Consider the following 10,839-nt stretch of genomic DNA (forward strand, 5'->3'; position numbering starts at 1 on the left):
CGGGCCGGTGGCTCGGGACTGGAACCTAAAGGGACCCTACGTCATTCTCACCACGGCTTCCCGGACATTGGCAGAGAATCTATCACCAAAGACCCCTCATCATCGAGACACTTCATTACCGTTGGTAGTTTGATGGAGTCGCTTCTTACTGTTGGGAACCATCTCTAGCGCCTGTTAACCAGTCTGCTTTGGTATCTTAGGTGTAGATACCATCTGATCGGAGGACCATGGTGCGTTTGCCAGCTATTTACTGTGCAATAACCGGGCAGGAATCGTTTTGCCTTCCTGAATATGCACATCACGGTAATTGGAAACGACTGTTGCAGATAACAATGCGGGGAGAATTTCATTCAACCTCTCCTTTTTTGCATTCATGTTGCTAGCCCTCTGCGACTTGTTCTTCTTGGTGGTGTTTTACATGGTAATCGCTTCCTGATTCTTTGGTCCATGACTAACCCCCCACGTCACAGATCTTCGGATCTGCATGGCAATATTTCAGCAGTAGCCAAGAACATCGTCCTCACAGCCTTGGCTTGGTGACGACATATGACTATATTACCCTAGGTAGTACATCATTGGTTCATCATCAACGTGCGATAATGGACCTCAACGTTCAGGTGCCATGGGTAGCATGAATCGGTGCCTTTCGAGGCAGATACAGCCCCAAAAATGGTCGGAGGCAAGGAGTACGGAGAAAGTGACGTTCCGAGCACCCAAAACTGGGGCCGACGGATTAAGGCACTCCGTACCTTGTGATAATCAGTTTCAGTCAATGAGAATGTTCAGATCATCCTAATCACCGCGGTTCAGCAGATTATCCCCACACTCTCTGATGGTCCAAAGTCATGATATGACTTGAAGTCTTGAACAGATCGCTTTTCACCTGATTCAATTGAATCATCATATTTCCAATAACTCGGACAGTTTCAGCCACAGAAGCCCTGATCCCATACGTCAGACGAGCGCCAGGGGCTTGAAACGAGCTGGGTCCTGGCAGTGGCAGTGGCGGTGATCGATATTGAGCGCGGGGTACGGAGTACTTGACCTCTCAACGTTTCCCCATGCTGCAACTTCCCAGCACCAACTATGTGAAAGGACAGGGCTTTTTTACCGGCACGATGAATCGTCAGCCTATCTGATAGTCCTTGCCGCAATAACTGTGTACACTGAGTACATCTGAGGTCGATGGGACCCCCTTCATAGTAGCAGTAGAAAGTAATTCCAAGAGGGTGATCACCGCAATTTTCAGTGCGCGCTTCATGTGCAAATGAGAGTGAGACAATCAAGCTCATTGAGGACTCGGCGCCCTCGAAAGGAGAAGCGCAATTGGCTGGTGATTATCTAAATGCTAGAGAATACACTGTGGGCTACCTGCAGCTTAGCCAGGTCAAGCGAACAGCGCGGCACCCATTGTTGTTGTGTCTTTTGTGGGCATCAAGGAGATGATGCCATGTGAGAAGTGGAAAAAAAGTACTGAATAAGGAGAGAGAAGACTACTTATGTCAGGTTTTCTTGCAGACACTGATGATAGTCTACTGCCCTTCAATATTGGCTCTGCACAAAGAATCCTGTTCCTTCCAAGAGTGCAAGCGAATACCTCTTCCTGGACTTTCTACCTAGTTTCTACTAACAATTCCAAGTTCCTACCAGTATTCTACCTGAAGTGTCGAGCATCGAGCAAATCTGCCCCATTGGCTCGATCAGACTAGATCTAGATGGTTGTTTAAAGACAGCAAACCAAATTGAGCCTAACATAATAGCTCGGATGATGTGTATTCAGGCAAATGGGTATTTGGTATTCCTCTTATTTATAATCCATAGACAGGAGCTGACGAGTAGATTCTGACCATCATCGATTACAAAGTAGTCGTCTTCGTAGCAGAATATGCGTCAGAAGTGTAGGGTTTCGTCGCGGGTGATGGTATCCTGTGCGACAACCCAGAGCTGTGCGGACAATGCTTCTACTGCCGTCGCGGACACGAACTCTCTCGTGAGAACTTTATCGTCCTCGATGTGATGGACGGTCGATGGCGGTCTTGCTGGATACGCAGCATACCTCCCCAAGACGGTCATTTGCCTCCACAATCTCTCTTAGCCTGGGCGCCGCACGGGTTGGATAGGGTTGCTTCCCAGACGGCACCACGAGTGCCGATGTTTGGTGCTGGTCCGACAGAGATTGTTCGAGCTCATCTGCTGCGCCGAAACGGCCATGCCATGTTGTTGTTGTTGTTGTTGTCGCCACTCCAGTGGCCAAGGTGCAGCTGTCCTCGTGTCTTAATGTTGGCGATGCACATATCGACCTTCCGCATGACTGGGCCGCTGCATTTGTCACGTTGGACAAGCTGCAAAATGATGATCCGTACTCGTTCAAATTCGTAGGTCAGACGACTCGAAGTTCTATATCCTCGAGGGCTTGATGCCTTGTCCGATAGGGAGACAAGCTGGTAGGTTAAAGCGTCAACAACAAAATGCTCAATGATGAGATGAGGAAATGAGAGTCCTCATTTAGCGGTTTGAACGGGTGCACTGTTGTAATTGATTATCTTGGTCTGTAGTAGAAAACTGCCTTCTGTATCCGAACCATGATGCTACCTATATATGCAAGGAAACGGCAAGGTTTGGGTGTGAGTGTGTTAGTGGCATTGTGAACGAGACTCCAAGGAGTTGCGACAAGCCTCGAGGAAAAGAGTAACCATGGCATTCGACTAGGTATTTCTAGCTCAAAGATAATATTTGATGTGAAGATGGATGGAAGGAGAAAAATGATTCCACCATTGTCTTGCTCCGTTAGACGCTGTACTCCATTTCTCCGTAGATGTTGCTGACTACAGAATATGACCCATGAGCATCATCTGACCAAAATTCAGCGGTCTGAGATGCAATGCAAATCTTCAAGCAAATGGAGATGAGCCATTAGTCTAAGTCTTATGAGCTATATCTCGACAGCTCACTCAATAAGTGCAAAATACCTTTTGTGATTCAGAGACGCTGTACGGAGTGTTGTATCCATGGACTGAATAACATTGAGAGGGAGAAGGTGATAGATCAAGCGACTGCGCCCTTCCCTACACAATAATATTGGCTTGATTCGTTGGCTGGACACCCCTGCCACCTCTTGTCCGTCCACTTCTGAAATTTTCTCGTCGAAACTTCGGGCATTTGTTGTCTATCAAAGGATCAATCAAGTTAATCAGCACGCCTGGCGGGAGTTGCCGACCACTTGGCACATTATCTGTTCAATCACAAACAGTACTATTTGCCGCTTTCGGCTTCCGTACGTCGGAAGAGTTCCATCCTGATCAGAGAAAGTGTTAGCAACGACTAATCGAGTCCCCGACTGTCAATGAGTCAGGAGTCAGCATGCTCTCTCGATCATATTGTTCGTGCGCTTCTCTTAGTCCCAGTGACTAGGATGCCAAGTCTCGGCCTTCCAATGGAGCAGCCTCCGGGCTTTTCGTATGTGGTTCACTTACCGTGGATGGCTTGATACTCCCCCTCCTGCTGCAGTTAGGCTCCTCTCGGGTGTCAATGTGGAGAGCCATAGCCGAATTGCCCTCTGGAGGTAAAGTATGTATCTTTTCCCTGAGGCCTAACATGCTTCTAGTTGAGAGTTCGGTTTGTTCCTTCGCCTTTCCCTGCCCAGGTGCCAAGCGTACCATTAGCAAATATAATCATTTTATCCTCGTTTTCTCATGCACAATGTGTCCGGAGAAATTTGGTCTACCTTAGTACTGTTCTTTTCTTACTCGTACTGTTATCTCCGTCGCCTCTGAATTCCCTCTTCTGTGCTCAACCCTCTCCATATCGTGCCTGGCGCGAAAGCCTGATAAGAACCTTTGTTTCGCGTCCTTGGTGTCGACTGCATCCATGGATGAGAAACCAGCAGTCTCCGAGTCCAGTAATGGCTCGGACGTAGACTCCCTGTCCACTGCTAGTGCTTATGAACAACACCGAGAGCGGCTCCGGGACGCGAATCCACAGGGAGTGACCTCCCATCGGTCAGGCGTCAACGTCAAGGAAGCAGAAGAAGAGTTCTCAGAGCTGAACAGGCAATTCTCTACCATCTCACATCAAGCTCATTGTTTGTCTAAGCAGATTTCACGAGCTTCCAAGCCAACAGGGAAGACGGAAGATGTTGAAAGGTCCGACAGTCCAGCTGACTCGGACGAGCCGTGGGATCTTGAAACCGCTCTGCGTGGTAACCGGGACGCGGAAACAGCAGCTGGAATTAGGAGCAAGCGCATAGGTGATTTCATGAGCGATCTATTGTTCCAGAAGCTCTTTACTCGTACTGACAGCTCGCAGGAGTCATATGGGATAACCTCACTGTCCGAGGAATGGGCGGCGTCAAGACGTATATCAAAACATTCCCGGATGCGATTATTGACTTTTTCAATGTTCCAGAGACGATAATGCACATGCTTGGTTACGGCAAGAAGGGGAAAGAGTTCGAAATCTTGAGGAATTTTCGTGGAGTGCTACAACCGGGAGAGATGGTCCTTGTTCTGGGGCGTCCAGGATCAGGCTGCACTACATTCCTGAAAACGATCACAAACCAGCGTTTTGGCTATACTAGCATAGATGGCGATGTCCTCTATGGTATTTTCGACGCTGACACCTTCGCAAAGAGGTTTCGCGGCGAGGCTGTCTACAATCAAGAGGATGACGTTCATCAGCCTACGCTCACGGTCAAACAGACCTTGGGATTTGCGCTAGACACGAAGACCCCGGGAAAGAGACCTCTGGGGGTTTCTAAGGCCGAGTTCAGAGAGAAAGTCATCAATATGCTACTCAAAATGTTCAACATCGAACATACCGCCAATACCGTGATTGGAAACCAGTTCATCCGTGGCGTCTCAGGAGGAGAGAGACGTCGAGTGAGTATTGCAGAGATGATGATCACATCAGCAACGGTTCTGGCTTGGGATAATAGTACTCGTGGGCTGGATGCTTCGACTGCTCTGGACTTTGCCAAATCCCTGAGAATCATGACAAACATCTACAAGACTACGACGTTCGTCTCTCTTTATCAAGCATCTGAGAATATCTACAAGCAATTCGACAAGGTCCTGGTGATTGACAGCGGTCGTCAAGTCTTCTTCGGTCCTGCCTCTGAGGCAAGATCGTATTTCGAGAGTCTTGGTTTCAAGGAGAGACCTCGGCAGACCACGCCCGACTATTTGACCGGCTGTACAGATCCATTTGAACGGGAATTTAAGGAAGGACGAAGTGAAGACGACGTGCCGTCCACCCCTGACTCACTCGTGGAAGCTTTCAATCGATCATCGTACAGTGAGAGACTCGCCCAGGAAATGGATGCTTATCGAAAGAAGTTGGAACAAGAGAAGCATGTGTACGAAGACTTCGAGATTGCCAATCAGGAAGCGAAGCGCAAATTTACTCCTAAATCTTCGGTCTACTCGATACCCTTCCACTTGCAGATCTGGGCGCTGATGCAACGCCAGTTCCTGATCAAATGGCAAGACAGGTTTGCTCAGACAGTCTCTTGGATTACGTCCACCGGAGTTGCCATCATTCTAGGTACAGTTTGGCTGCGACTGCCGAAAACTAGTGCAGGAGCATTTACCAGGGGTGGTTTACTCTTCATTAGTCTGCTCTTCAACGGATTTCAGGCCTTTTCCGAACTCGTCTCGACGATGATGGGTCGCTCTATCGTCAATAAACACCGGCAATTTACCTTCTATCGGCCAAGTGCTCTGTGGATTGCGCAAATTCTGGTTGATACGACGTTTGCTATTGCACGAATCCTCGTCTTCAGCATTATTGTCTATTTTATGTGCGGCCTGGTCCTCGATGCAGGCGCCTTCTTCACGTTCATCCTGATTATCGTGCTCGGATACCTCTGCATGACTTGCTTCTTCCGTGTCATTGGCTGCATGAGTCCTGACTTTGACTATGCCATGAAGTTTGCGTCTGTGGTGATCACACTGTTTGTTCTGACGTCCGGCTACCTCATACAATGGTCTAGCGAGCAAGAGTGGCTGCGATGGCTGTACTACATCAATCCGTTCGGACTGGGGTTTGCCGCGCTGATGGTGAACGAGTTCAAGGATCTCACCATGACATGCACTGCAGACTCGTTGGTACCGAGTGGCCCCGGCTACGACGACATGGCAAGTCGCGTGTGCACACTTGCTGGTGGTGAGCCAGGCTCGGTCATTATTCCAGGTGCGAGCTACCTAGCAAAGACGTTCAGCTACTTCCCAGGGGATCTATGGCGAAACTTTGGTATCATGGTTGCACTCACCGTTGGTTTCCTGACCCTGAATCTGTACCACGGTGAAACACTGCAGTTTGGGGCTGGAGGCAGGACCGTTACCTTCTACCAAAAGGAGAACAAGGAGCGCAGAGCGTTGAATGGAGCCCTGATGGAGAAGCGAACCAATCGCGAGTCTAAGGATCAATCAGCTGCGAATCTCAAAATTACCTCCAAATCGGTCTTCACCTGGGAAGACGTTTGTTATGACGTTCCTGTGCCCTCGGGTACTCGCCGCCTCCTTCAATCTGTCTACGGGTACGTGCAGCCGGGCAAGCTGACGGCGCTTATGGGAGCTTCCGGAGCCGGCAAAACGACGTTATTGGATGTTCTGGCCTCCAGGAAGAACATTGGCGTGATCAGCGGCAATATTCTGGTGGATGGTGCCCCCCCTCCCGGAAGTTTCTTGCGTACTGTGTCTTACGCGGAGCAGCTGGATATCCATGAGCCCATGCAAACCGTACGAGAGGCATTACGCTTCTCGGCTGACCTTCGCCAGCCTTATGAAACACCACAATCTGAAAAGTACGAGTACGTCGAGGGCATCATCCAACTTCTTGAGCTCGAGGATCTTGCCGATGCGATCATCGGAACTCCGGAGACCGGCCTCTCAGTCGAGGAAAGAAAACGCGTCACTATCGGTGTTGAGCTCGCTGCCAAACCTGAACTTCTTCTTTTTCTGGATGAACCTACAAGTGGCCTCGACAGCCAATCGGCATTCAATATCATTCGGTTTTTAAGGAAACTTGCCGCCGCCGGACAGGCAATTTTGTGTACCATTCACCAACCGAACTCTGCCCTGTTTGAGAACTTCGATCGCCTTCTCCTGCTCCAGAGGGGAGGCGAATGCGTATATTTTGGAGACATTGGAGAAGACTCCCATGTCCTCTTGGACTACTTCCGCCGTAACGGTGCCGACTGTCCACCCGACGCAAACCCGGCCGAATGGATGCTCGATGCCATCGGTGCAGGCCAGACTCGCCGGATTGGAGATCGGGACTGGGGAGAGATTTGGCGCACGTCCTCCGAGTTTGAGCAGGTCAAAAGAGAGATTATTCAAATTAAGGCTCAGCGTGCGGAGGAGGTCCGACAGAGCGGCGGCTCGCAGATAATTGTCAGAGAGTATGCCACACCACTGTGGCACCAGATCAAGGTCGTTTGCAAGCGAACGAACATCGTCTTCTGGCGATCGAGGAACTACGGCTTCACACGACTATTCAACCACGTCGTCATCGCCCTAGTCACCGGCCTCGCATTTCTGAACCTAGACGACTCCCGCGCCTCCCTCCAATACCGAATTTTTGTCATCTTCAACGTAACCGTCCTACCGGCCATCATCCTCCAGCAGGTGGAACCCCGCTTCGAGTTCTCGCGGCTCGTCTTCTTCCGCGAATCCGCCTGCAAATCATACAGCCAGTTCGCATTCGCCCTGTCCATGGTCATTGCCGAGCTCCCCTATAGCATCCTCTGCGCCGTCTGTTTCTTCCTCCCCCTCTACTACATCCCCGGCTTCCAAGCCGCGCCCAGCCGAGCCGGCTACCAATTCCTCATGGTCCTCATCACCGAACTCTTCTCGGTAACCCTGGGCCAGATGATCTCCGCCCTGACGCCAAACAGCTTCATCGCCTCGCAGATCAACCCGCCCATCGTCATCATCTTCTCGCTCTTCTGCGGCGTCGCGATTCCCAGGCCCCAGATGCCCGGCTTCTGGCGCGCCTGGCTGTACCAGCTCGACCCCTTCACCCGCCTCATCAGCGGCATGGTCACCACAGAACTGCACGGCCGCACCGTCTCCTGCTCCCCCAGCGAGTTTAATCGCTTCCAGGCCCCGGAAAATCAGACATGCGGCGAATACATGCTGCCGTTCTTCGAGCGTGGCGGGCTGGGATACCTGGCCGACAACACGACGCAGGCTTGCGAGTACTGTGCGTACAAAATTGGAGATGAGTTCTACAGTGCCTTTTCTATGAGTTTTAATACCAGGTGGCGGGACCTGGGGATCTTCCTTGCCTTTATCGGGTCTAATCTCATCATTTTGTTCTTGGCGGTGAGTTTTATGTCTCCTCGTTGTCGATTACGATACAAGCTGATTTATGATATTTTCTAGTCCCGCTACCTGAATTACAACCGCAGATAACGTTTTAATATGGCGTCTACGAAAGAGGGAGACTAAAAGCGCACGTGCTTCTAATTGAGGCTAGATAACATCGAACATTGCCAACATGCCCATACCGATTTACCAAAGGTCAAAAGTTATTAGATTGCATTCCAGTCCTTAGATCAAATATTGATCCACCGGGGAGCTTAATTCGACTCAGTATATATAGCGGAAACTGCGGGAAAATTCCGAATTAGCCAGACCATCCATCATATAATCAAGGATGAAAAACATACTTGAGATTCTCTCGATCCGTCAAGTCCAGGAACGCAGTAGAGCCCAGGTCTCGTCCCTCAAGTCCACCCTGCATCTGAGATTGTATCCGATCCCGCTTCTTGTTCTCCCATCGGAGAAGAAGGCCAAGAGTGGAGATGAGAACAACCTCAATCAGATGCGAGACGATCATGGACCAGATGCCAAGGGAGTAGGTTGGTCTGCAACAAAGTCAGGATGCAATGGAGCAACGACGACGATGATGATGTTGGAAAATGAAAAAGGCAACGTACTTCTGATCCGTCTTGTAGAAAAACGGACCCGCAATATTCCCAGTGCAGTAGCCCAGAAAGAGGACTGCGTTCGTAACGACCTTCTTTGTGTGTCCTGCATCATGCTATTAGACCATCACGGCTCCGAGGAAGATCGGCAGATAGAATGGGGCAGTACCTGCAGTATTCGCGATCTGCATGCTCAGAATCAAGACAAAGGCTGCGTTGTACGGGCCCGTGAGGTAGTAGCAGATCAGACGGCCGACTTGCTGGTCAAGTGGGACAAAGCGCAGGCCAAAGGCGCCCGCGATATTGGGGAGCAGGAATAAGAGGATGAACACGCAGCGGCGGTTCTCGAAGCGGTCGTTGAGGTAGACGCAGAGAAGGATGGAGAGTGCGATGAGGACGCCGTAGGGAATCTATATGAGAACAGCGTTATTAAGATTCGGTGAATGTGGGCTAAAATCGACAGCACCCATACCTGCATTAGGGTGGTAACCAGGGTTGAAAATCCAAAGCCATGGATGATCAATGTGCCGAAGTTGGAGATGCCGCCATTGGGGATGTTGCCTTGCAAATTAGTGCTGAACTGTGTGAGCAGAGGATACAGTAATACTCACAGACACAGCCTAGCATAAAGAAAATGTAAAGCTTGTAGTCCATAAACGCTTCTAGGACCTGGTATGGCTTGAGATGCTTGTTCTCAACACCTGTCTGGTTCTCTCTCAACCGTTCAACGGCAATTCGCCGTTCCCTGGGGGTAAGACCCGGTGCAGAGACGGGAGAATCTGGAAGGAAAATGAACATGACTATGCCCCAGGCAGAGCAAAGGGCTCCGCTGCAACTCAGTTAGCAAGTTACCATACGGCAGGATCCTAGTACCATGAACTTACATGACGAGGAATTCGTACTTCCAAGATGGAAGCGCACCCTTCAGATTGCCAATCCCATAACCCAACAGGCCTCCAAGCGCGATACCAAAACCATTCGCGGTATACCACAAACCGATCCGGACAGGCTGCTCTTTTCTTGTGTAAAACATGCTGGTAATCAACATAAAGGCAGGGTCGGCACAGGCTTCAGCGGCGCCTCCTAACGCTCGAAGAACAGCAAGCGTGGTGAAGTTATGGCATGCTGCCTGGATCATGAGGAAGACTCCCCTAATATACATGAGTATAATGCTTTTAGGGAAGAAAGGAGAGGAATTGCCCGGTGTGCTTGCTGTACGTACCACATGAAGATGTTGGCGCCCAGGTACTTCCCTTCACACATGAACTGGTTACAATCCTATCCTCCGACATGTCTGTATGGAACACATACCGATTGGCAAACGCTGCAGGAGAAAGTTGGTAGGGAACGCCCAGGCAAGGAAACCAAAGTAGAATAAACTGCTGAGCCAGCTATACTGCGTTCCATGGAGCTTGAGGTCCTCCACGATTCCAAAGATAGCTGCATAGCTCAGGGTTGTCTGAACATTGAAATCACACATCAGTCTAGCCCAATGGAGGATTACTATCACGCCAACATACCTTATCAATGTAGAAAAATGCATAGCAGACGGCAAGGTACGGAAGAATCATCATATCAATCTTCCGCAATACTCTTCTCGCCTCGGCTGGGTCTACCTCTTCATGCAGCTCGTCTGGATCGTTAAACAGAGCCATGGCTGTGTCGCCATCTTTGTGCTTCGCTGTCTTCCATCCTGGTTCGAGCTGAGTATTTTCGCTGTGTATGATGGTAGGGGTCTCTGCAGACTGCATTTTGGAGCCATGCTGTGGCTCGGTAGTTCTATCACCCATATTGCCTTTTCGTTGTTTCTTGCTTGCAAGTCAGCGATGGTACCGATGAACAGCTAAAAATATAGACGTCTCAGAACCTATGTCTGGAGAAGCTGAATCCAGTTGGTATTTGAATGGCAT

The 10,839-nt window shown here is 50.0% G+C and overlaps 2 protein-coding genes across 2 annotated transcripts; one reads left to right on the forward strand and one right to left on the reverse strand.

Moving 5' to 3' along the window:
- Window positions 1–1,801: 1,801 nt before the first annotated feature.
- AFUA_5G09460 (putative ABC transporter) lies at window positions 1,802–8,414 on the forward strand (the record flags this gene model as incomplete). Its single annotated transcript, XM_748600.2, has 3 exons — window positions 1,802–4,246; window positions 4,306–8,324; window positions 8,385–8,414. Exons 1-3 carry the CDS (start codon window positions 3,868–3,870, stop codon window positions 8,412–8,414), a joined length of 4,428 nt encoding a protein of 1,475 aa, XP_753693.2. The 5' UTR covers window positions 1,802–3,867.
- A 238-nt stretch (window positions 8,415–8,652) lies between these two features.
- Window positions 8,653–10,798, reverse strand: AFUA_5G09470 (putative MFS allantoate transporter; the record flags this gene model as incomplete). The annotated part of the gene is made up of 9 exons (XM_748599.2): window positions 10,450–10,798; window positions 10,241–10,388; window positions 10,152–10,182; window positions 9,814–10,080; window positions 9,541–9,758; window positions 9,402–9,490; window positions 9,099–9,339; window positions 8,942–9,035; window positions 8,653–8,869 (listed from the first exon to the last, which is right to left on the reverse strand). The coding sequence occupies exons 1-9, from the start codon at window positions 10,717–10,719 to the stop codon at window positions 8,653–8,655; spliced, it is 1,575 nt and encodes a 524-aa protein (XP_753692.1). The 5' UTR covers window positions 10,720–10,798.
- Between the last annotated feature and the right edge of the window lie 41 nt (window positions 10,799–10,839).

The sequence above is a fragment of the Aspergillus fumigatus genome, chromosome 5 (assembly GCF_000002655.1).
Source record: "Aspergillus fumigatus Af293 chromosome 5, whole genome shotgun sequence".
NCBI lineage: Eukaryota > Fungi > Ascomycota > Eurotiomycetes > Eurotiales > Aspergillaceae > Aspergillus > Aspergillus fumigatus.